At 39.5% G+C, this 27,311-nt stretch overlaps 2 protein-coding genes across 2 annotated transcripts in view; one reads left to right on the forward strand and one right to left on the reverse strand.

The window, feature by feature from the left end:
- The window catches only part of LOC132383035 (ankyrin repeat and fibronectin type-III domain-containing protein 1-like), a 214,250-nt gene extending 207,927 nt beyond the window's left edge, over window positions 1-6,323 (reverse strand). Inside the window, exon 1 of the mRNA XM_059953740.1 lies at window positions 6,159-6,323. The gene's annotated coding sequence lies outside the window, so the exon portion shown is untranslated. The remainder of the gene's footprint in view (window positions 1-6,158) is intronic.
- A 96-nt stretch (window positions 6,324-6,419) lies between these two features.
- LOC132382739 (meiosis inhibitor protein 1-like) overlaps window positions 6,420-27,311 on the forward strand; it is a 184,750-nt gene continuing 163,858 nt past the window's right edge. Inside the window, exons 1-4 of the mRNA XM_059953189.1 lie at window positions 6,420-6,527; window positions 7,291-7,473; window positions 13,921-14,044; window positions 15,258-15,308. Of these exons, the coding sequence (XP_059809172.1) occupies window positions 7,312-7,473; window positions 13,921-14,044; window positions 15,258-15,308 (337 nt within the window). The 5' untranslated portion in view covers window positions 6,420-6,527; window positions 7,291-7,311. The remainder of the gene's footprint in view (window positions 6,528-7,290; window positions 7,474-13,920; window positions 14,045-15,257; window positions 15,309-27,311) is intronic.

Below are 27,311 nucleotides of genomic sequence, written 5' to 3' on the forward strand. Positions count from 1 at the left end.
GTGGCTTCATCTTGATAGTAGAGGAGAGCATGGATTGACATATCAGAATGGGAATGGGACGTGGAATTAAAATGTGTGGCCACTGGGAGATCCCGCCTTCTCTGGCGGACAAAGCATAGGTGTTCAGTGAAACGATCTCCCAGTCTGCATCAGGTCTCACCAACATATAGAAGGCCACACCGTGAGCACCAGATGCAGTATATCACACCAACCGACTCACAGGTGAAGTGTCGCCTCACCTGGAAGGACTGTCTGGGGCCCTGAATGTTGTTGAGGGAAGAAGTGTAAGGGCAGGTGTAGCACTTCTTCCACTCTGTCCTATGCTCTATCTGCCAAAGAAAGCAAGATGACTTTACATGGGCTTAAAGAAGATGTAACACAGAAGTAGCACTAGAGGACTAGAGAATGCCAAATGCACACCATTCAAATATGAGGTAGGCTGGCCAGTTCAACCTAGGTGGTAGAGAAGTTTTCAGAAATGATAATCAGGGGTTAAAATATTCACTGGCAAGGTCACAGATAAGAAGACGTCTCAGAATTTCTAAGATACAAAAAATGGCTGGTAACTTAAACTATCAACTGATGTAATGTATTCATTAAATAACCTGCAGAATCATCCGGCATTTCAACCACCTTGTTCTGGAACGTTCTGTCCTCATAATCTGCCAGTCTGCATATAAAGCAATGCTGATCTTTCTCATTTTATCTTATGACAAAAAAGGAACACATTCAGCCACTGAGTCAATGCTGGCTCTCAGAGCATTCTTAGCAAATTCCATTCTCTTACTCATTTCCCTACAGCTTATTCTCCCTCAGAATCAAACATGGATCACTAAAGCTTTGGGGCATCTGTTTTTTGGAGGAATCGATAGAATTAAAATGCTTGAGGGAGCAAAGGAGTTAAAGAAACGACCATTGTGCACAGACCCAAAATTATATATGACTCATCATATGTTACCACAGCAGAAAGCTGATGATGGTGCTGCTGTAGATTTCTTATGGAGTGCTTGATAAAATTTCTCCAAAAAAAACTCACAGTATCAAAAGTAGATAAAATTAGAGGACCTAAATTAGGGTAGTGGGAAAGATTTAGATAGCATCTGAGGAGGATCTTCTTCACCCAGAGAGTAGAAAGTATCTGGAATGCTTTCAGATACTAAAAAAAAAGAAAGTATCTAAATGAGCAATTGAATCACAGGCATAGACAAAAATCCTTCACCATCCTGTCTGCATTGCACAACATAGCCACTCCCCTGTAATAAAGATCTATGACAAGGTCCTGGAGGATGTAGATCACGTCCCCATCTGAAGAACAACTTCAATGATGTAATTGACAGCCTCCTCAATGGGTAAGTGAAGCCATCAGCCATCTGAGATAAAACGTTCAAAAATTTTTTTGATCTCCCAAAAAGCAGTAGTCCCATGTTCTGTACAGGTAGTTCATAGACAATTTACCATAAGCACCTCAAAGCACTGTAGCAGCCTTAACAAATCTGCCTCTAGTAAAAATCCTTCAATTACACTAGCTAAGATCCACAATTTATTATTAGTATTCTCTCATATATCATCAACCCAAGCACTAAGGCACTGATCATGTCCATCAATTACAATGGCTAGGCCACACTGTGCACATTAAATTTCTAAAACAAGTAATTTAATCTGAACTTCAATGAGGCAAACCAACTTCCAGCACAGTCTTGATGAAAGGTCTTAGCCCAAAATGTCGACTGTTTACTCTTTTCCACAGATGCTGCCTGGCTTGCTCAGTTCTTCCAGCATTTTGTGTGTGTTGCTTCCAGCACAGAGATATTACTTCACAGAGAATTTCAGGACATTATTGAAGAAATGGAACATACACAGTGGCTCACTTGACCGAAGTGCTAACACTTGAGTCAAGACCACTCCAGCATTTCTTTGAACTTCTTTTGGTGGAGGAACATCCAGGATTATAACAGGCATTTTAATTCTCTTTATACAAAATTCTGGAGGAACTCAGCAGATCAGGTAGTATCTTTGGAGATGCTGTTGAAGGGTCTCTGCCTAAAATATTTCCTTCCATAGATGCTACCTAATCTGCTGAGTTCTTCCAACATTCTGTGTGTTGCTCAAGATTTCTAGCATCTGCAGTATCTCTTGTGTCTTTTGATTCTCTTCAACAGCAAGAAGTGGAGACCAACAATCTGAAGAAACTATACACCCTTTCTTTCAATCAACAGCTGCTCCATTTGTGTAGATGCCACAAGGACCCATTAGGAACGTCAGAATTCACAGAACTGTGGTAGAAGCAAGTCACTGCTTAAGAGAAAAAACTGGTAAGCAAAATTGAACATAACTTGTTTTTAACTGACATGTGGCTGTTGTGGTTTACTATTTGTTGTTATGTTTATTATTTAGTGTTGCATTTGTTATGTTATGGTTGCACTGCTCCTGGGAAACGCTGTCTCATTCTGCTCTGCAGAGCTGATGTACGGTTAGAAAGACAATAAAGTTTTTGAATCTTGAAGCCTATGGAATGAAAGGAACAGTAGCAACATATATACTATGTTGCCACAGAGACAGATATGTGCTGAAAGGCTGCTTTTCAGTTTGAGGGAAATCGATATTGGCAATGATTGGAGGCAGTATAAAAACATTGACTTCAAATATAAATCACTGATTAGATATGAAGGCACAGGATAACATTTCAAAATCTGTAGATAAAGCAATACTTGGAAGTGTAGTCAAAGGGAGAAAAACTGAAGACCAAGAGATGTAAAAACAAACAATACTGACAATATCCAGCAAGCCAGGAACATCTTTGGAATGATAAAGAATTATCATTTAAGGTTGATGAACTTCAATCACAACAAGGCATAGTTAGAAATACACTAGTTTTAATAGGTAGGTACTGGGGTTGGCACTGGAATGGAAGGAGAGAATTAAAGGAAAGATTTGTACTGGCAAGGAAGGCAGGTTAAAACTAAATAAGAACATTGATGATAATGCTAGATAACAAAACTACAGCAAGTGGAAGTGTAGAACAATTATATAAAATTACCAAATACATTTCAAAGAGATGCTGCAAATATGGAGTGAGAGTAGAAATGCTTATTATACTAAATTATTGAACTCAATGAAGCTTGAAGGATTTACTGTGTCCAGCTGGAAGGTGGTGCTGTTTCTTGTGCTTACATTCTGCTTTATAGAGCCATGTAGAAACAGACAGGTCATAATGGGAACAAGACAAATAATTAAAGTGACAGGTAACTCCAGGTCATGAACATGGATCAAATGGAGATGATCTTGAAAGTTGCTAGTCAATATTCATTTGGTCTTTCCAATAGAAGATACCACATTATTAACAGTAAATGTAATAGACTATGCTGAAAAAATAGCTCAAGTTGCTGAAAAAAATGTTTGGTCTCAACAGGAGTTGTGGTGGTAATAGCATTGTTGTTACATCTTCAAAGGGAAAGTTCTATGCCTTTCAAATGATCTGGAAGGAAGAATTTCTGCCATTGTAATGCTGGCATAATAGAGGAGACTGATATTAGTTTTAATTTCTGCCTTGCTGTTACCTGTATGTCACAGACCACAGTTGATCTGTGAACAGGTAGATGAATGATTTTACCATTTTAACATTGTTTGCCACTGTAGGTTTATTGCTGAGTTCATAAGGCTGCTCTCTGATGGTGTACATTTTAGTTCTCACCAGTATTATTTTCAGGATAAAAGACAGGGCTTCAATTTGCTCAGAAAGCTTGTAAGGGCACTCAAAGCACATCAGTTAGGAGAGCAACATTGTTTGTGCCTAAGCTAGTGAAGCATTGCATAATGTAGCTTCCAGCGTACCCAGTCTACAGGTATATAGAATAGATCTGGAGCAATGGTTCAGCTTTGACTTCTGCCACTTTAGATGCTGAATAACTTGAAGAGAAATCTCCAGCCCTGTGAATGCAGCTGACAGAGCCCAAAAGGAATTTTTAAAACAACTTCACAAGTGTCTTTACCCAAGAAATTTCAATGAATCTCAGTTTATAACTTTTCAATTGAACCCTTGGCCTCAGTAGAATTTTGGGAAATGGTTTCCAGATTTCCTCTACCCTTTTGTAAAGGAAGTGCTTCCAGATATCACTTCTAATTAATCGAGCTTTAATATCAAGTTGTATCACTTTTTCTGGACTCCACCAGAACAAATGATTTCAGCTCCTTGATAATGACAACAACTTAAGACAAGTGGTAAAGAAGATAGCAGCATACATTCATTGGTCAAGGTGTTGAGTATGAAAGTTGGCAAGTCATGCTGCAGCTTAAAAACTTTGGTAAAGCCATATTTAGAGTATTGTGTGCAATTTTAATCACCAAATTATAAAAGGATTTGGAAGTTTACAATAAGGTGCAGAAGAGGTTTATGAGGATCTTGCCTTGAAAAGAGTGTATTAGCAATAAGCAAAGATAGGGCAAATTTGAATTGTTTTCTCTGGAGCATCACAGCCTGAGGGATAACTTGACATAAATTAAGAAAAGTCTAAACAGGGTAGATAGTCAGTGTCTTTTTTCCCCAGGGTGGAAATATGTAAGTTTAATGCAAGAGGGGAAATGATTAAGGAGAGTTACAAGGCCTTTTTAAAAAAATATACACAAACAATGGTAGATGCCTGAAACATGCTGCCAGGGGTGGCAGTGGAAGCAGAGACAATAACATTCGGAAAGGATTTAGACAGACACATGAACTGGTAGGGAATTGAGGGATACAGACCAGGTAAAAGCAGTCAGAATTAGTTTAGATTGGCATAGTGGACTGAAAAGCCCATTCCTGTGCTGTATTGGTCAATGTTTAATCTGCTTTATAAATACTTCTAATCATTTGTAACACCTGGACTGAATCATCCCTTAATATACCATGCTCAAGGAAATACAAGCTTAGCTTGCAAACTATCCTCGCAACCTAACCCCTTTAGTCTGATATCATTGCTGTAAATCTGGCTTTGCACCTTCTTCATAGCCAATGGGAACAAAGCTTCCAAACTTTAGGAAGTTGAACGGAATGAATAAATAAGACTCCAGGAAATTGCACTTAACTTGGATCACTTAACTTTGAGTCTCCATGTTGGCCTTATTCTTAAATGGACAAAAAGAATTTAATTCCAGAGATAAGAGCATCTTTACTGAGATTGAGACAATTGAGTGTGGTCTGGAAGGGCCCAGTAAAGCTAAAGTCACTTTGAATCAGTTTATTTCTAACAGGTGGAGCTATAAAGCAGTAAGAAATGTTGGATGTACTTGTAGAAACTCAATCATCCCACTGTTTTAAGTTTTGAACACAAGCGATTCTGCAGATGCTGAAAATCAGAGTAAACACACACGCAATTATGGAGGAACTCAGTAGATCAGGCAGCATCAATGGAGAGGAATAAAGCTGAAACCCTCCATCAGGATTGATTGCAGCAAAGCATTTTGTGCATTACTACTTTAAGCTTTTCAAGGCAGTATCAAATACCCAATTAAAATAAAAATAAGAATATATTTAAGGGTTAGATGCACAAAAGGTTTACTGCTTATCCATAAAAAAGCAAAAGAATGTCAACACACAGAAGATGTTGAAAATACTCAGCAGCAGGTCAAGAAGTATCTGCTCAAAGACAGACTGACCTAAAACATTAACTTGTTTCTTCACAAATGTTGCCTGATCTGCTAAGTAAAGACTTTTTAGAAACAGTTACCTATCTCTTCACTATGCTTTATTCATTGGATAATAAAAGAAACCACAATGCATGTGCAGGTGATCTAGAATATCCCAGAACATATTAATAAAATACATTAATCTGAAGGGTACCTTCTTAAGTGTTTTTGAAACAAATTGGTGATTATATTTAACTGTGAAAATTTCATAAGCAGAACCGCTTCAATCTACTGTTTTCTATGCTTTTCCTGTATATCTTAATGCCATGATTCTCAAACTCTAAATGCTAATGATTACTGATTTTTATAAGAGTACAATAAGATCAATGCCACAAATGTATATTTTTGCTAAAAGATTCACTTTTTGTGATCACATTCAATTATTTTGGTTAAAAATGCAAACGTATTTATGTAATGCACAGTCCATGATGCCAAACTGAACAATAATCTTACTGCTGTAATTTCTTCAACGTCCATAATTGCAGTTAATGGTTTACCTGGAGTCAGAGGCGGTTGTGCGAATTTTCCAAGCCAATACCGGCTCAATGATATCGCCGATCGCGGCCCTCTTGAACCACCGGTTTCCGCGACTAGCCCCGGGCACGGGGAGCTAAATGGCGAATCCGATTGACAGATTTGAGCGGCAAGTTCTGCTCGTCCCACCTCTGCGCATGCTCCTTCCGCCGAGCCCGGAGCATGCGGTGGCCTCGCGCGTTTGGCCGGCGGCCTGAGCCGGAGCGCGAGCTCGAGCTCGAGCGCTGGCTGGTTGTCCGGCGGCGCGAGGAGCCCTGAGCTCACCGAGCGTACACCGTGTGGGTGGCGCCGGCCTTCTTTCCCGGAGCGGGGAGGGGAGCCTTCAACGCATTGTGAGAGCGCTGGAAGCCCGGCGGCGGTGGACAGGGAGGAGAGGATTGTCATTGGGTTATTCCAACGCTATTCGATCATTGAGAGTTTGAGAAAGCTATGTAGACGTTTGGCGAGGGAGGGAAGGATTGCTTGGAATAATGATTCTGGATCAGGAGCCGTAGGGTAGGGTATAGAGTGGGTGTGTCAGAAGAGGAATATGAAAAATGAAGAACGAATATATGTGGAGATGTTGCATAAAGGGAAGGGTATTCGGAAAATAGGGCGGTGAAGGGAGAGCAGGATTATTGGGACTGGGAGCGTGGTATTAAGAGGACGATTGGGAATGGAGAACTATATGGATCACGGAACTGAACACAGGTTTTCTGGGGAGATATTGCAAAGTCGATGGAGGAATTCCTGTTTTTCCAGTTTCTTTGAGATGAAGGCAGTGATTGGCAATCATTCATTAATGAAAACCCATCTGTTGTTAAAGGGCTGATCCTGAGGAATCCCAAGCAGCCTTATGAGTGGGCAGCTAAAGTGTAGAGTATTTTTTTATTTATGGTATTTCCTATAAATGTTCTAACTATTCAAAGCTGCTGTTTGGGGTTGTTTTCCCCAATTTGGGAATGAATTGAAAAGATTATTGGGATCTATTACCTTTTATGACTGCAGTGCAAGATAACGGTACCAATTGTGTTGATTACTTGTGGTCTATGAAACTTTTTAATGTTTAGTGACACTTTAACAGTCAATTTTTTAATTACATCATTACATTTTTAGTGTGGGGAGCCATTTTGCTAAATGGAGGACGTGAATCCTGACAACTATAATGTGGTTTGTGAATGGAGCCATTCCCGCCATGATGGGCATTGGACAATGCGGTTCAGGGGCAATATGGAGGAAAGGGAACAGCTGATCTGCGTTGCTTGTGTAATAGAGATGATGGAAGAAAACAGCATTTCAGTAAGGAGGGAGAAAGTATATTGTTGTGTAAAATTCTTTTTTCTTTCAATGCTAATGTTAGTGTTTTTATTGAATCATCCAAAATCTTCAGTACAGGAAACTGCTCACCATGCTGGTAAAAATTGCATAAAATTAGTATAATTGGTCATTAGCTCTGCAGGTTATCACCCTGCATGCTCATTGTCTTCAATAATGTGAAGGTTTAATTTAAGAATAAAAGCTGGAATAGACCATTAGGCCCCTTGTATCCTGTGCTGCCATTCAGTTATATTACGGTTAATCTTTTATTTCAGTTCCACTTCCTGCACTAATCTCATTCCTTTAGCAATAATATGCTGGAGGAATTCAGTAGATCTAACAGCATATCATAGCAATAGAATATATACACAGAAGCAGGCCCTATGGACTAACTGGACCATGCTAAGATGTCCAGCTAAACTGGTACAATTTGGCCCATATCCAAACTTTTCTTATCCATATCCCTGTCCAAAAGCCTTTCCAATGTTGTTTATTTCCTCAGTCAATTCCCATGGCAGCTCAATCCATATATATTCTTTCCCCCATCACCCCCGGCTTGACAAAATTGCCCCTATGATATTCTCTAAATTTCTCTCCACCATCTCAAACTCAAGCTTTTTTTTTTGCTTCCTACACCCTGAAAAAGACTGCATTCACTCCATCGCTGCACCTTGTGATTCCATGCACTTCTATAAGATAACCCCTCATAAGATGTCCTATGTTTCAGCCTGCATAACCTCTTCCTGTAACTCAGGCCCTTGAGACTTGACAACACTCTTGTAAGTCTTTGCACTATATATTTTTTTATAACAGAATAACCAAAATGGTATTTAATGCACTGGATGCAGCCTTATCAATGTGTTGTATGTGTCTTGTATCTGCTCTCAGCTTTCCTTTAAAACTAAAACTGAGGAACTGGTTAGCCTTTTTATTACTGTGGATTGGATAAATTAAAATCAGTAAAGGCAGGGTTCAGTCCTGGAAAAAATGTTTTCAAATTGAGACATGAACTCTTTCTCTTCACAGATGCCACCTAACCTGCTGAGTATTTTCACCATGTCCTTTTTTTTCCTGTGCTGTAAGTGAAGGAGAGTAGAGATCTACAGCCTGCAGGCTGTAGATCCTGTGGGAGATTGTACAGATAGGGAGGAGAGAATTCATGGATAGATTTGAAAATGAGTATAAACTGAAATTGATAGAAACAGCATCTGTGGGGTAATGAATAAAAAATGGAAAAAATGTTTTCAAATTGAGACATGAACTCTTTCTCTTCACAGATGCCACCTAACCTGCTGAGTATTTTCACCATGTCCTTTTTTTTCCTGTGCTGTAAGTGAAGGAGAGTAGAGATCTACAGCCTGCAGGCTGTAGTTCCTGTGGGAGATTGTACAGATAGGGAGGAGAGAATTCATGGATAGATTTGAAAATGAGTATAAACTGAAATTGATAGAAACAGCATCTGTGGGGTAATGAATAAAAAATATTTTGGTCAGTGTTAGTGGTATAACAAATGTCACAGCATGGAGTGCTATTGTCTCCTGGCTCCAGTGACCCAGGTTCTATCCTAACCTCCAGTAGTATCTGTGGATTTTAAACATTCTCTCACAAATCCCACAAATATGCTGATTTGTAGGTTAATTGGGCCGTGTAGATTGTTCCCAGTGTATAAATGGTAGAATTGATAGGATTGTGGGAGAATAGGTTACAGGGAATACCATTGCTCTGTGAGCCAGCATAGACTTGATGGGCCGAGTAGATTTCTTCAGTGTAATATATAAAATTGTAAACCTGTTTGTGCAAGCAGTAGAGAAAGGCAGAGGACATAAGGGAAGTGGAGAGAGAGATACAAAACTAGTTCTACCATTAGTAGTACATAAGAAGTTTGAATTTAATAATGTTGTGGGAGCTCATTCAAATGCTCAACTTGTGTTATTTAGGAGTGTCCATGAGCTAAGCATTCATTACCTGGGGATGGCCTGCAGGGTGCTGAGGGCTGGACAAAAGTGCTGACACATGATTGATAGATAAATGCATATCTGGACTTAAAAGTCATGGAGGCTAAAAGCCAGGTCAGTAGATTTTGTGACAGATAATGCATCAAACTCACATGCACAATTAGAGGTCCTATCATTTGGACTTGTTCTGAACAACCTTCATTTTCTAAAAACCTGTGATCTTTACCACCAAGAAGGACCAGGGAAGCAAGGTGTGTGTGTGTGTATGTATATATATCACTACAATTTCTAGCTTCTCCTCTCACTATGTATCTGGCAATGTATATTTGGCCCCTCATTATCACTGGGTCTAAATCCTGGGACTTTGTGGAGGGAAAGGAATTGTTGATGCTTTGGTTGTAATCCTACATCAAGGGTTATTGCTCTAGATTCCAGCATTGGCAGTGTCTTGTGTCTCCATTATTTCTTTAATCCTTTAATTATGAACAATCCACAGAAATGTCTTGAACATACTGGTGATTGAGTAAAGATTCACCACCTTCAATATGAAAGAGATTCTCTTCACTGGTCTTGAATGTTTGATACCTATTTTGAGATGCTGACTCTGCTTTTAGATACTTCAGCCACAGGAGACATTAACCTACCTTACAACCCTACAAGAGATTCTGCAGATGCTGGAAATCTTGCACAACGCACACAAAATACTAGAAGAACTCAACACGTCAAGCAACATTGATAGAGGGAAATAAGCAATGATGTTTTGGCCAAGACCTTTCATCAAGACTAATCTACCTTGTCATATGCCTGAATAATATTGCACATTTCAATGAGATCATTTCTCACTTTTCTAAATTCTATTGTTATAAGCCTAGTCTGTTTAAACTCTTCTCATACAGCAAATCTGTCATATCAGAAATCAAATGAGTAAAGCTTTACTGTATTCCCTCTATTCCAAGTATACTCTAGCTGTAGCTAGAGAACAACATGGGTATGGGAAGAGAAAGATCCCTTTGCTAAATTCATGTGAAAATGTTGTAAAGAACTAAAATAAATATTTCGCTGAAGGGATAAGCAGCTTTAGTCCAAATTAAAATGCAAATAAGATCAGAGAATTGAATGCAACTGATCATTGGCCAGGAAATTTATGGGGCACTGTGATAACAATGTTGGGGAAAGAGGGAGCAGTATTATTGGGATAGGTGTCATTCAAAAGGGGGCTGGGGGAAGCTTTCTGGATCAAGAAGGGGACTTTCTATAGGTATGAGAGTGTATGAACAACTGCACTTTGGAGAATGCTAAAACAGGCAGAAGGCCATGCCTTTTACACCATAAGGCATAGGAGCAGAATTAGGGCATTCAGCCCAGCAAGTCTGCTCCACCATTCCATCGTATCTGATTTGTTATCTCTCTCAGCCCCATTCACCTGCCTTTTCCCCATAACCCTTCACTCCCTTACTAACCAAGAATTTACCAACCTCCATTTTAAATATATCGAATGACTTGCCCTCCATAGCTGTCTGGCAATGAATTCATAGATTCATCACCCTCTGGCTAAAGGAATTCCTTCTCTGTTCTGAAGGGATGGCCCTCTATTTTGAGTCTGTGCCTTCTGATCCTAGACTCTCCCACTATAAAACACATCATAACCGCATCCACACTATCTAGGTTTTTAAATATTCGATAGGTTTCAGTGAGATCCCCCTAATTCTTCTAAACTCTAGCGAATACAGGCCCAGAGCCATCGAACACTCTTCACATGTTAACCCTTCCGTTCCCGGAATTGTTCTCATGAACTTCCTCTGAACCCCTCCAAAGCCAGCATGACTTTTCTTAGATAAGGGGCCCCAGGCTGCTCGAAATACTCTAAATGCAGTTTGACCAATGCTTTACAAAGCATTACAATCTCGCTTTCATATTCTACCATAGAAACAAATGTTAACATTGCATTTGCCTTCCTTGCTACTGACTTAACCTGCAAGTTACGTTTAGGGAATCCTGCATGAGGTCTCCCAAGTCACTTTACATCTCTGATTTCTGAATTTGCTCCCTGGTGAGAAAATAGTCTATGCCCTTATTCCTTTTACTAAAGTTCATTCCCATAATCTTCCCTACACTGTATTCCATCTGCCACTTCTTTGCCCATTTCCTAATCTGTCCTCCCCTCGTAGATTTTTTGCTTTCTCAATGCTACCTGCCCCTCCACCTATATGGATCATCTGCAGACTTGGCCACAAGGTCATCAATTTTGTCATCCAAACTGTTATGTAATGCAAAAAGAAATGGTCCCAATACTAATCCCAGAGGAACACCACTTGACACCAGCAGCCAACTAGTGTAGGCCCCCTTTATTCTGACCCTTTGCTTCTTGGCATTCAGCTAATTTTTTTCATCCATGCCAGTATCCTGTAATACTGTGGGTTCTTGTCTTGTTAAGCAGCCTCATGTATGGCACCTTGTCAAAGGCTGTCTGAAAGTCCAAGTAAGTAACATCCAATGATTCTCCTTTGTCTAGCATGCCTACTGTTTCCTCAAAGAATTCTAACAGATTTGTCAGGTAATATTTCCCCTTATGAAACCATGCTGACTATGGCCTTTTTTTTTACTATGTCTCCAAGTACACTGAAACCACATCCTTAACAATTGACTCCAACATCTTCCCATCCACTGAAGTCAGGCTAATTGGCCTATAATTTCCTTTCTTTTGCCTCCCTCCCTGCCTTCTTAAAGAGTGGAGTGACATTTGCAATTTGCTAGTCTTCTGGAACCATTCCAAACTAGTGAGTTTTTGAACATTACTAGGCTTACCTATAGCCCTCTATTTTTCTAAGCTCCATGTACCTATTCAAAAGTCTCTTAAAAAACCCTATCCTATCAGCTTCCACCACCAGCAGCCCATTCCTCGCACTCGCCACTCTGAGTAAAAAAAAAACTCACCCCTGGCATCTCCTCTGTACCTACTCCCCAGCACCTTAAACCTGTGTCCTCTTGTGGCAACCATCTCAGCCCTGGGAAAAAGCCTCTGACTATCCACACGACCAATGCCTCTCATCATCTTATACACTTCAATCAGGTCACCTCTCATCATCCGTCACTCCAAGGAGAAAAGGCTGAGTTCACTCAACCTATTCTCATTTATTGGCTCTTTCCTCTTTACATAGCATAATTTCAGGGAAACTGAGTAAGAACATTTAAATTGTCTGTGATTGATTAAGAACTATCATTTTCAGATAATCTAGTTCAGGTGCCTTGCCATTTGGCATAGGCGATCATGTCTCTCCATCCATCATGGTCCCTGATCCTCCGAATTGTAGTTGCCTCCCCTGTTTCTAACCATGCTGTTAATCCATCTATCATTTTCATTCTCTGTCTGCTTCTGCTTCTTTTTCCTTCCAACTTTCCAGTTGTAACTAAATGTTCTAATGTCTCTCCGCGTGATGTGTCCAAAGAACTTTGATTGCTGTTTTCTGATTTTTTTTAAAGTAACCTACGTTTTGTTTTTGTTCTCTGTAGAACTTCTTCATTGGTTCACCTGTCCATATATGACATATATATATAACATTCTTCTAAGGAACCACATCTCTGATGCATTGTTTCTTTTTTCCATTGCATTTGTGAAGGTCCATGACTCACAGCCATACATCAATATAGGAAGAATGTAGCAGCTGAGAGTTCTAAGGCGGATGTCAATTGCTATTTTCTTGTTTGTTAGGATGTTTCTCATTTCTGTGAATGCTGTTCTTGCCATTGCTATTCTTGCTTTTATGTCTGTTTCACATTTGCCATCAGATGTTACCCATGATCCAAGGTACTTGAAGTTGTGAACTTGTTTCAGGATTTCATTTCCCAATACGATCCTTCAGATATCGCTGCAGATAAATTTTACGTGTTCCATTACTGTTCCTGTCATTTGGGCAGCTTTATGTTTGAATATAAAGTGCACGGGAAAACAAAAATTTAAACAAAAAGTCAGAAGTTGAATGAGTCACACAGATTAATACATAAATCTGCTCTGCCTTGTATCCCAGTTTTTGTTTGCTGTACAATATTTTCATTGGAATAAAAATGAAAACTGAAATGCTGGAAATGTTCAGCAGATCAAGAAGCACCTGTGAAGCGGTAAACGTTTAACATTTCTGGTTTTAGTCTTCTGTCAGACCTCCAACTCTGTATTTCTTTCTGAAAAGTATAACCAGCTAAATTAAGCATGATTTGCCTGAAACTAATTTGCATTTACTTTAATAAATTAATCCAGGCTTTTTTAAATGAAAGATTTGTGTAATTAAAACCCTGTGTTATAAAGGCCTTCCAATGTGCTTATTTACCGTCTGAAGTTGCATACTGGCTTCCTGTGATTGATGAATGAGTATGTTCATGTTTCTGTTAAAGCCAACATTAAGTTGGCTTTAAAATTTTCAGCATCGCAGAATTTGACATCAATTGTTTTGTACTGATCTCACTATTGGTTGCTTTTCAGATTGTTCGCAAAAAGTATTTACTGTCTTGCTTTCGGGATGTCCTAGTTAAATTCCCAAGCAAGGTGGTAGAACTGCTATCAATGGATGGTCGAGCATGCATTCACTTCATAATTACTTTGATGGGTAGGTCTTGTATGTTCAAAGCTCTTGTCATATTTGTTTTAATTATATATTGTGAGGAATGCTTATTGCATAGGAGTTAAACTTGCAAGTATTTAAGGGTTAGCAAGGGCTACTGTATCAGTGTAGCAGAAATAGATATAGAGTATGCTCTACTGCCCAGTAGATGTTTCTTTTCATCCTGAAAAGGGCATGGATGGACTACGGATGGTGAGATTTATCTTTTGAACAGCTTAAGCATTTTCTATATGGCTATTTTGAGATTCATTCAATTGATACGTATATTTTTTGATTTATTGTTCTCATCTGATAATTTTTGCAGTTATTCTGATATATGCATTTCACTGTGTAGTCGAGAAATTTGCTTAATCCAGAAAAAAGCATTATTTTGTATATCTGTGTGTCTGTTGAGAAATCTGAGTCCTGACTTTTATGTGGCATTTTCATTCAAGTATCTATTTTCTGACATTAATGTGATGTCAGCTGTTGTGCCACGTGCAAAACCTCACTGGGTCTCAGACCACATGGTTTTACTAGCCCCACTTTCCCCAGAAATGTTCTTGTATTCAAATTACATTCTTGTCATTTTAATTCCATATTGAAGAAGAGAAAACTTCATCTGCTATTCATTTATCTTCCAGAAGTAGGCAGAACTGTTCAATCATTTGCCTGTATTTCAGATTTTACAAAAGTACAAGCAATCACAGATGACACTCATGTTCTTACAGAGAACATACTGGGAACCGTCATTTAGCAACACCTGACTAGCACCAAAGAGTCTCCATGGTCCCATTTCACAAATAACATGCTTTCTGTGAGAATTATCATTAACCAGCCTGTCTCTGTGTTTACTGGTCATTTTAGAGTACTCTACCAATCTCCTCCAGTCATTTGGCATCCATAGAATCAATAACCACACTGGTGTTATGCTGCGTCCTCTTAAGAGCTGGTTATAGAGGTCACTTCTCTGAAGCTAATACTGGAGAGGACTTTTAATGGCTCAGTAGAGAACATTGCATTGAATCTAACACTGTCATTTCGGCACGGCATGATATTCTGCAAACCCTGCAATTGAAGATCTTGCTCTGTGACTTTTTCAAAGCAGCTTTAAAATGACCCATATTTGCTGTTTTAGTGTTGTTAAAAGGTGGTAAGGCAATCTCTAATCCAGCATGTTTATGTAGATATCCTGTTTTATGTTTTGTGTTAATTGTAGATTTGCTGCAATCTATTGAAGACAGTGTCACATTGAACCTGGTGATTGAAGGTACTGTCATTGCTATGATTCATGCTACCATGCTATAGTGCCAAATGATTCATGTTTTGTGCTAGCAGATTTGTTTCACTGCCTTTTCCGAGGAACTAGAACATTTTTGGTAAACACTTTTGCTACTTGACACTTGCAAACAATCTACCAGGAGCAAAAACTCCTAAGTACATGAATTACTGTCTGCAATAAACTTAACAATGTTGTTTTTGATCCAGATCAATGAAGACATACTGAATTGCATTTGCTAACAACCACTATACTAAATTCATAAACTGCTCCATCACTTGGCAAACAACAACCTCTATGCATCTAATATTTCTCTGGCCCAACAAATCCTCACTCACAACACAACCTACATTGCACTCTAGCTATTTAGTCATGACAGACATATCAGTCAGTTTTCCAGTTCATTCATTAATAGAATGTATTTGTTTTGAAGAAGAAAACCATATAAGCAGCATCAGAAACAGCTCTTTGCCATGAAGAGGGTGCTCACCATTAAAGGTCTAAGTGCAAGCATAACCACTGAAAAGGAGGGAGTTAAAGAACAGGCAATTATAGGTCTGTTAGCCTAACATCTATCATTGGGAAATTGCTGGAATTCGTTAATGAGAAAGCAGGAGGAAGATATCTAGAAAACCATGAAGTTTATGTGGGATTAGCATGGTTTTACAAAACTGTTTGTTAATATCTTAGATTTATTTCAGAGTGTAAAGAGTAGGATGAATAATGGAACAATTGGAGAAGTATAGTGTATTTGTATTTCCCAAAGATATTCACTAAAATACTATATTAAAAGTTATTGCTCATGACATTGAGGACAGTAAGGATAATAGACTACTTAAGTAGCAAAAAAAAAGCTGGGATCAATGGGTCATTTTCAGGTTGGCATGATGTAACTTGAGGAGTGCCACAGGAATCAGTGCTGGACCCACAACCACATGCAATTATGATGTAGATGAAGGTGATGAGTGTATTGCAGACAGATTTGCTGATAGTGCAAATTGAGAACAATAGAGCCTAAAAGGGAAATAGATAGGTTTAACAAATGGGCAAAAAAAGTTGACAGGTGGAGTATAATGTGAGGAAATGTGAAATGATTTGTAGGTTGAATAGAAAAGAACAATGTTGTTTATATGGAGAGAGACAATAATGCTGCTGTGCAGAGGGATCTGAATGTTCTCATTCATGAAGTACAAAATTTGCATGCAATTTTGCAAGTGTATTCCAGTTAATTGGGACCCATCAGGACCAGTTAATTTTGGCCCAATTAAGCATTGGCCCCAATTAACCAAAGTTTCATGGAAATGGTTAAAAAGGAATAAAAATGACAAACTACCATTTAACTGAGTAGCAAATTATGCATTTAAATGAAATATAGAACAAATCAATGCCACTGCAGTACTATAGAACTATATTAGTTCCTAATAGTCATCGATGGAGGAATTAATCCAGTGTATTCTGGGATGTTCTTTTGATTGACTGTAAATGAACAAAATCAGCACAGACACCTAGTGTAGATAATTGACTGTCTTCATACAATGCTTTTGATGATTGCATTCTCTAAAGCTTTATTTTCATTGTAACATTCAAGGTGATTGTAAATAATTTCAAATTCTTCTTGCTTCCTAACTTATTGAAGTAGTGATATTGTTTCATTTTCACTTTTGGCCTTTTCTGGCATCTTCTTGCCTAAATGTTGGAAACCACAGGGAAGAAAACAGTTCTGAATTGTCTTACTGTGTTTTTCTCTGCACCCGTCAGTGAGAAAAATCACTTTTTTTTAGCACAAACACACACAACTGATGCTATTTAAAACTGTTCACTCTAAGTACAGTGTAGTGTCACAAGTGCATGCTACTGATGCTAGTTAGAAACTTTGGCAACAGTTTACTATTGCTTGCTTTATAAAACATTGATCAGACCATGCATGGAGCATTGTGAACAGTTTTAAGCCACTTATCTAAGAAAAGATGTGCTGGCATTAGGGAAGGCCCAAAAAATGAGAATAATTCTGGGAATGAAAGGGTTAACGTGTGTTTGATGGCTCTGGGCCTGTACTTGCTGGAGTTAGAAGAATGGGAAGGGATCTCATTGAAACCTATCAAATATTGAAAGGCCTAGACAGAGTGGATGTGGAGAGGATATTTCCCATAGTGAAGGAGTCTAGGACTAGAGGGCACAGCCTCAGAACAGAGGGTCACCCATTTAGAACAGAGATGAGGAGGAATTTATTTAGCCAGAGAACAGTGAGTCTGTGGAGGCCAAGTAATTGATTGTATTTAAGGCAGAGGTTGATATGCTCTTGATTAGTTAGGGTTTCAACAGCAATGGACAGAAGGCAGAAGAGTGGGGTTGAGAAGCATAATAAATCAGCCATGATGGAATGGCAAAGCCCACTTGATAGCCGAATTGCTGAATTCTGCTCCTATGTCTTATGGTTTATGGTCTTATAAATATATTTCCAAGTTAATAGGGTGTATATCTTAGGAAAGAAAACTTACAGATAATGACAGGCATGTGTAGTTGCTGTCCTTGTACTTTTGGTGATACGTATTTTGCATGTGGCCGGTGGTACCAAAGAAACTATAACATTTTGTAGCTAGCATTGGGAGAGAGGGAGGAGAATTTTGGGATGGTGATGGAGTAGTATTCAAATAGCATTCAAGTAGACAAGTAGGTATTGGCTAGTGCTTGAAAAGTCAGGAATCCCATATTATAGAAAACTCATGTAATCTTGGAGCCACAGTAATTATAGACAATAGGTGCAGAAGTAGACCATTCTGCCCTTCGAGCCTGCACCGCCATTTTGAGATCATGTGACTATTATGTGACTGCTTTATTGGCATTTCTGGTCAAAAGTGAGATCCAGAATGTTGATACTGAATTTGGTAATATAACCATATAACAATCACAGCACGGAAACAGGCCATCTCGGCCCTCCTAGTCCGTGCCAAACTCTTAATCTCACCTAGTCCCACCTACCCGCACTCAGCCCATAACCCTCCACTCCTTTCCTGTCCATATACCTATCCAATTTTACCTTAAATGACACAACTGAACTGGCCTCTACTACTTCTACAGGAAGCTCATTCCACACAGCTATCACTCTCTGAGTAAAGAAATACCCCCTCGTGTTTCCCTTACACTTCTGCCCCCTAATTCTCAAATCATGTCCTCTCGTTTGAATCTCTCCTACTCTCAATGGAAACCGCCTATTCACATCAACTCTATCTATCCCTCTCAAAATTTTAAATACCTCGATCAAATCCCCCCTCAACCTTCTACGCTCCAATGAATAGAGACCTAACTTGTTCAACCTTTCTCTGTAACTTAAGTGCTGAAACCCAGGTAACATCCTAGTAAATCGTCTCTGCACTCTCTCTAATTTATTGATATCTTTCCTATAATTCGGTGACCAGAACTGTACACAATATTCCAAATTTGGCCTTACCAATGCCTTGTACATTTTTAACATTTTTAATCATAATGATATTTTATGCTAAAGGAAGTTGTTAGACTTTCAAATATAAAAACAAAAAATGTTGCAAGTAATCAGATGTTAGGTCACAACTGTGGGAAGAATGACAGAGTTAAAGTTTTTTGTTGCAGATGCTTCTTCAGAATTGGGAAGTAAATAAAAGAAGCTGCAATGAGGGTATAAAAGTTCTTGCAATTGCTATACTGTATGTTCTTGCATTTTGTGACAGATCCCCAAAGGTTCTGTGGCTGCAGTTAGTTTCACTCTGACTAATCAGTTCCCAAAATTGATGAGCTACTGTACCATTGACTGCATTTTCTTGCTCAAGGAGAGGATAAATTTGCCTCTCCTCAAAGAATGATACATATGTAATACAGCAATCATAACAGACTGGATATGTTGCCTCGATGTTGAATGTGATCTGTAACAAATTTCCAACACAATCCACTTGAAGTCAGATTTTCAAACACTCAGGTGAAAGTAAAGAGCTAAGCTTCAGAAATTCGGACAATAAAGAGGTGGTCGCGACAAGCAGAGGAGCAGCTACGGGAGTGCTTTGAGTGGTGAGCTGGGCTGTATTCAATGACTCATCTTTGGATCCGAATAAATACATAATGGTTGTCACGGACTTTATTAAAATAGTTGTAGATGAGTGTGCCTCTACAAAATCATTCGGTGTCTTCCTTAATCTGATGCCCTGAGTGAACCATGAGATCATGAAAGAACCATCTGCTGAGGGCCAGATCAGAGGCATTCATGTCTAGTGACCAAGAAAGCGACAAGAAGACCAGGTATGATCTCTGGAAAGCCATTTCATGTGCGAAGTGATAATTTTTGACTAAACTTGAATCAGTGAAGGATGCTTGACAGTTGTGGCAGGTCTTGAGTACTGTCACCTCTTATAAAGTTAAATCAAGTGACCCAGGTGACAACAAGGATTCACCCATGAGCTGGATGCCTTCAATGCTCGTTTTGACTGTCAAAACATGGAGGAACCATCACAAACTCCAGCAGCTCCTGATGATCTTATGATTTCAGTCTCTGAGGCCAATGTGCAAGCAACCTTCAAGAGGGTAAACCCATGAAAAGCATCTGGTCCAGTTGGGGGACCTGGCCAAGTAGTAAAGACCTGTGCTCATCAACTGGTTGGAGTGTTCTCTGAAATCTTTAATCTCTTGCTTTGGCATTCTGAGGTACCCACCTGCTTCAAGCAGGCTTCAATTATGCCAGTGCCTAAGAAGAATGGGGTAACCTGCCTCAGTGACTATCACCCAGTAGCATTTATATTTACAGTGATGAAGTGTTTTGAGAGTTTGGTGATGAAATATGTCAACTCCTGCCTGAAAAGCAATTTGGATCTGTTCTAATTGTTGTACCGGAGCAACAGATCCATCTCATTGCCAGTCTCATTGGCTCTTCACTCAACTCTGGAACATCAGGACAGCAAAGATGCATACATCAGAATGTTCTTTATTGACTACAGCTCTACATACAATACCATCATCTCCTTAAAACTAATCAATAGCTTCAATACCTTGACCTTAATACCTCCTTGTGCAATTGCATACTCGATTTCCTCACCTGCAGACCCCAGTCACTTTGGATTGGCAACAACATCTCTTCCAAAGTCTCCAGCAGCACAGGTACACCACAAGGCTGTATGCTTAGTCCCCACTCTACTCAATTAGCATTTATGACTGAGTGGCTAAGTGCAGCTCCAATGGTATAGTCAAGTTTGTTGGTGGTGTTTCCATTTCAGGCTGTGATGCAGCCAGTCAATATTCTGTCTGTTGTGGGCTGAATCAAAGGTGGTGATGAATCAGCATGTAGGAGGGCAGTTGAAAATCTGGCTGAGTGGTGCCATAACAACATTTTACTCAGTGGTGGCAAGACCAAGGAGCTGATTATGACTTGAGGAAACCAGAGGTCCATGAGCCAGTCCTCATCAGAGGTGGAGAGGGTCAGCAACTTTAAATTCCTCAGTGTTATTATGTTGGAGGACCTTTGCCTCTGCTTTCTTAGGAGTTTGCAAAGATTTGGTGTGATATTAAAATTGACAAACTTCTATAAGTATGTAGTGGAGAGTATATTGACTGAGAAATCACAGCCTAACAGCCGTTGATAGAAAAATCCTACAAAAAGTAGTGAATATCGTCCAGTCCTTCACAGGAAAGCCACATCCATCATCAAAGACCCCCACCACCCAGGACGTGCTCTCTTCTCACTGCTGCCATCAGGAAGAAGATACAGGACTCTTGCCACCAGCTTCAGGAACAGTTATTACCCCTCAACCATCAGACTCTTGAACCAAAGTGGATAATTTCACTCAACTTTACTTGCCCCGTCATTGAAAAGTTTCCACATCCTTTGGACTCACTTCATCTCATGTTCTTGATATATATTGCTCATAATAATTATTATTATTATGTCTTTCTGTTTGTTGTTGCACAGTGTGTTGTCTTTCATACACTGGTTGAACACCCAAATCGGTGCAGCCTTTCATTGATTCTTTTATGGTTATTATTCTATTATGGATTTATTGAGTATGCCCATGAGAAAATGAGTCTTGGGATTGTTTAAAGTGAATTATATGTAATTTGATAAATTTACTTTGAACATTGAAGTATACCATCTGCTCTGTGATGCTGATATGCCCATTAACACTTTTGCTCATAGCCCTTGTCCCTCTGTTCTGCCCTTATCTCACAGAGTGTACTTGCTGCTCATGCTTTCCATATTGGAGGCCAGGAAAGTTACCAATATAACTGTTACCACCCCTTAATGAATATGACTAAAGGCACTTTGAGAATGTTTTCAATTACAATCACAGCATTCTCTGGAAACTTCAGAGAATATTACCACCTTACACATACATATAAATTACAGTAGTTCTCTTTGAACTCCAAAGCAATTGCCAGTAACCAGGTCAGAATCTGAACTAGGTTTATTATCACTGCTTTATTTTGTAGGGAGCTAGGTAGAAAGCTGAAAGGCAGGACTTTAAGGGTAGTAATCTCTGATTGTCACCTGTGCCAGTGAGAATAAAAATAGCATGATTTGGCTGAGGAATTGGTGCGGGGGCAGGGTTTCAGACATCTGGATCATTGTGATCTCTTCTGGGGAAGGTATGACCTGTACAAAAATGATGGATTACATGTAACTTAAGAGAGACCAATATCCCCACTATCTTTGCAGGCAGATTTGCTGGAGCTGTTGGAGAGGGTTTAAACTAATTTGGCAGGGGGATAAGAGCTAGGGTGATAGGGCAGGAGACAGGCAGTTGGTATACAAGTAGTTGCAGCATGTAGTGAGACTGTAAGAAAGAATTGACCTTTGATAGGTGAAAATGCAATCAGTGGGACCAGTTAAAGCAGGACTTAAACTAAATAGTGGGGGGGGGGGGGGGTTTCAACAGTTTGGAAAAGTAAGGATAAAGTAAAAGGGAAGGATAGTGCTGGAGAGGTTATGGAAGTCTCCAGAATAAATAAAAAGACAAGAAGTTTAGAAAGGGAAAATAATTTAACTTCTGGTAACATGGAGGCAAAATTGAAAAGGCTAATAGATACAGCACTGAAGGTGTTATATGTGAATGCATGCTGCATATGAAATAAGGTAGATGATCTTATAATGCAGTTAGAAATTGGCAGAAATGAAGTTGTGGGCGTCACTGAGTTAAGCCTGAAAGAAGATCATAATTGGGAACTTAACATCAAAGGATGTATGTTGTATACACAGGCAGGTAGGCAGAGGGATGGGGTGGCTGTGTTGGTAAAAAATAAAATCAGGTCCTTAGAAAGAGTTGCATAGCATTGGAAAGTGTAGAATCCTTGTGGATAGAGTTAAGGAACTGCTAGGGTAAAAAGTCTCTGATAGGTTTAGAAAGATCTCTGAACAGTAGCCAGGGTGTGGGGTACAAATTACAATGGGAGATAGAAAAAGGCATGTTAAACAGGTAGTGATATTTCAAATGATAGACTGGGAATATCAGATTGGTGCTGGATCCCAAGAGAAGGAATTGTAGAATGCCTACAAGATGGCTTTTTAGAGCAGGTTGTGGTTGAGCCCACAAGGGAAAAGACAATTCTGGACTGGGTGTTTGTAATTAACTATGTTTCATTAGGGAGCTTCAGGTAGAGGAACCCTTAGGAGGCAGTGATCACAGTATGATAGAATTCACCATGCAGTTTTAAACTAAAATCAGATGCATCAGTATTACAGTGCAGTAAAGGGAACTTTAGAAGCATTAGAGAGGAGTTGATTGGAAGAGGACACTAGCAGAAATAAGGCAGAATAGCCATGGCTAGATTTACACATGCAAAATGCTGGAGGAATTCAGCAGGTCAGGCAGCATCTGTGGAAATGAATAAACAGTCGATAAAAAGCGAAACCCTTCTTCAGAGCTCTGAATGGTTGGAGTTTCTGGAGGCAATTTGGAAGGTACAGAATGGATTCATCCTACAGAAGAAGTATTCTCAAGGTAGAAGAGGCAGCCATGGCTGACAAGGGCAGTCAAAGACTGCATAAAAGCAGAAGACAGGGTATATGAAGAAGAAAGAATTGGTGGGAAGTTAGAGGATTTTGAAGCTTATAAAGACCAACAAAAGGCAACAATAAAAGCAATAAGTAAAGAAAAGATGAAATATGAAGGTAAGCTAGCCAATAACAAAATTATATTAAGAGTTATACTTTACTATATAAAGAGTAAAAGAGAGGCAAGAGTAGATATCAGACCACTAGAAGTTGGCACCGGAGAGGTAGTATTGGGGAACAAAGAAATGCCAGACGAACTCAAGAAGCATTTTGCATCAGTCTTCACTATGGAAGATATCAACAGTATGTAGAAATTCAAGAGCATCAAGGTGCAGAAGTGAGTAGTTGCCATTACCAAGGAGAAGTAACTTGGATAGTTGAAAGGTCTGAAGGTACCTTGGATCTGAAAAAGGTGGCTAAAGAGATTGTGGATGCATTAGCAGTGATCTTTCAAAAATCACTGTTCTGGAATGGTTCCAGCGGACTAGAAAATCATAAATGTCACTCTGCTCTTTAAGAACAGAGAGAGGCAAAAAGAGGAAATTATAGGCAAATTGCCTGACCAGTAGTTGATAAGATGTTGGAGTCTGTATAATAAGGATGAAGTTTTCTGGTACTTAGAGGCATATGATAAAGTAGGATGAAGTCAGGATAGTTTCCTTAAGGGGAAATCTTGCATGACAAATCTGTTGGAGTTCTTTGAGGAAATAAAACAGGCAGGTTAGACAAAGGCGAAACAGTGGATGTTGTTTACTTGGATTTTCAGAAGGCCTTTGACAATGAGGCTGCTAAACAAGCAAAGAGATGATGGTATTTGAGGAAAGATATTAGCATAGATAGAAGATTGGCAGGAGGCAAAAAGTAAAGGGTCCTTTTCTGGTTGGCTGCTGGTGACTAGTGGTGTTTCGCAGGTGTCAATGTTGAAGTGGCTTCTTTTCACCATTATGTGAATTATTTTGATAATGAATTAATGTCTTTGTGGCCAGGTTTGTTTGCAGTTGATATAATGATAGATGGAGGGGTAAGTGATGTTGAAGAAGCAGGGAGTCTACAGAGGAATGTAGAATCATTAAGAGAATGGGCAAAGAAATGGTAGAACAAATACTGTGTGGGGAAGTGTATGGTCATGTGTTAGAAAGATAGATGAGTTTGATTAAATAGCAGGTAACTGGTTCATATAAACAGAGCTAATTCAACGATATTTTGAAGCAAATGAAAGCCAATGTGAAACAGGTATCAATTTTGCTAAATGCATTGGGTTTAAAGACATACAGTTTGCTTTGAAGTTTAACTGCTCCAACTAAACCAGCAGAAATGAGCGTTGCTGATATTGTCAAAGTAATGCACAAATATTTAGAATCAAAATTATTGTTGATTACAGAACACGAGTGGAATCAAAAGGAAGGGGAGTATATTTCAGCATATGTGGCTGAATACAAGAGATTGAGCATTGTCAGTTCAGTGATGGGCATAATGAAGCACTGAGAGATTGTTTAGCTTGTGGAATCTTTCAAGAAAGCATTCAAAAATGGCTTCTAACTGAAGCACAACTTACATTTAAAAGAGCAGTTGAAATTGTTTCAATGGAAACTGCAGACAGAAATGCAATTGAATACCAGTTGGGAATAAAAGTGAGCATGAGCAAAATTGCAGCATCTAAACAGAAACCAGCCTGGCTAGACAAATTGTGTTACTGTTGTGGGAGGGGCTCACATACACTAAACAAATGCAGATTTAAAGGTCAAACTTGCAGAAAATGCAACAAAGTAGGACACAAACAAAGAGTATGTCAGGCAGACAAAAATAAATTGACTGCACGATGAAGAGAAAAAGATACACCCTATCCTCGTTATATGTGTCTTCAGACTATGTGGATTCACAATTATGCGAGGAACCTATTTCTACCAGCATCTCCTTATATTTGTCCAAAACTCACAGATATGCGAGGAGCATTGCTTTCCCACCAATACAAGTCACATGTGCACACCTCACAGTCTCTGTTGGGACGAGAAGCTCTGCTTTCCCGCCAATACAAGTCAGGTACGCACGTCTCATAACCTCACTCACGCCAGTCTCGCATTGGTTTTGGCAAGGTGTGGATGTGCGATCTTGCACTCTTGATACGGTGCATTGATTTTGTGCTTGAAATATTTAACTATGCCTCCTAAGTGTCCAATGTCATGTCCTGGGCCATCAGCTGAGTGGCAGTGAACTGCTTTAACATTTCAACTAAAATGTTGGAAATTATAAACAGCGCGGCACCAGGTAAAGGTAACACAGCTCTGGGAAGCTACTGCCGGGAACAGAATCTTGCCTTTAAAATTCTTTTGTTGCTTGTCAATGCCCCAGCCTATCCTAAACATATAGGCAGCATTCATTGTAATATAACAGTGCGTTTCCTGCCGCCTAACACAACATTGCTGATTCAACCACTCGACCAAGGTGTGATTCACATTCAAGGCATAATTTTTTTTTTACGCCGAACTGCCTCTCAGATGCTGCAAGCAACTGATGATTTTGAAAATCCCGGGAGCTTACCAACGGTGAGGGAATGGTAGAAAGTCAGAATACTTGGCACGAATGGTGATGGACATGGACCCAAGTTTAGAAGTCAGCATTTCAGTCGTTCCCTGCCATCAACCCTTTTTCCCTACAAGCAGATTTATGCTGAAAAACAAAATGCTACCAAGCAAACGACCCTCACCACTTTGTTCAAACCGGTGTCATCTCCTGCTGCCATTCTGTGAGTCTTCCTTCACCCCTTGCTGCGCTCGATGTCCACCTTATCCACGTAAAGCTGCCTGACACCACAACAACCACTCATCTCCCAGAGTGAACACACCCACCACTGTTGGTGGGTACTGTACACCCTAGTATGTTAACTTACTATGATTTATTACATTGAATATTACCTTAAATTGAATGTGGCCTTGTGGTACTGCTTTTGTGTTGGTATGAAAATGTGAATAAACATCTGCCAACACAGATGCCCTGTGCAGGAAAGCACAGAGTCGACTGTACTTCCTCAGAAGGCTGGCGTTATTCAATGTTTGTAGTGAGATGCTGAAGATGTTCTATCGGTCAGTTGTGGAGAGTGCCCTCTTCTTTGTGGTGGCGTGCTGGGGAGGCAGCATTAAGAAGAGGGATGCCTCACGTCTTAATAAGCTGGTAAGGAAGGCGGGCTCTGTTGTGGGCACAGAACTGGAGAGTATGAAAATGGTGGCAGAGCGGAGGGCGCTGAGTAGGCTACGGTCAATCATGGAAAACTGTGAACATCCTCTGCACAGCACCATCCAGAGACGGAGAAGCAGCTTCAGCGGCAGGTTGCTGTCAATGCAATGCTCCTCAGACAGGATGAAGAGATCATTACTCCCCAACGCCATTTGGCTCTACAATTCAACCACCAGGGCAAGACATGTTAAAGTGCCGGGGTTAGGACTGAGCTTAAGTTACCACTCAATGCACTTTAGTAAACTATTTAAGAACTTTTTAAAAGCTATTTATTAATGCTTTTTGGGAGGGTGATTTTATATGCATGTCATATTTATACTGAGTTAAATACTGTATGTAATTAGTTTTGCTACAATAAGTGTATGGGACACTGGAAAAATGTTGAATTTCCCCTTGGGGATGAATAAAGTATCTGTCTATCTTACAGATACAACACATTTAGGAAGCCCTCTGGAACGCATCCCTATTTACTCCATTTAAATAATTATTCACATTATGCAATTTCACATTACGTGTTGACTGTGAGGAGCATATCCCCCACATATAATGAGGATAGGGGGTAGTCAAGTTGTAGTTTCAAAGAGAGCACTAATCTGCATGCTATTGATAAAAACTATGATGATGAGAGTGACACAGGATTGTAGCCTTGAGATTTACAGTGTGAAAACTAACCGTAGACAAGCAATATGGCTTACACCAGAAGTGAATGGCAAATTAATTAAAATGGAATTAGACACTGGTTCAGCTGTTTATCATTC

The sequence above is a fragment of the Hypanus sabinus genome, chromosome 29 (genome assembly GCF_030144855.1).
Source record: "Hypanus sabinus isolate sHypSab1 chromosome 29, sHypSab1.hap1, whole genome shotgun sequence".
Taxonomy (NCBI): Eukaryota; Metazoa; Chordata; class Chondrichthyes; order Myliobatiformes; family Dasyatidae; genus Hypanus; species Hypanus sabinus.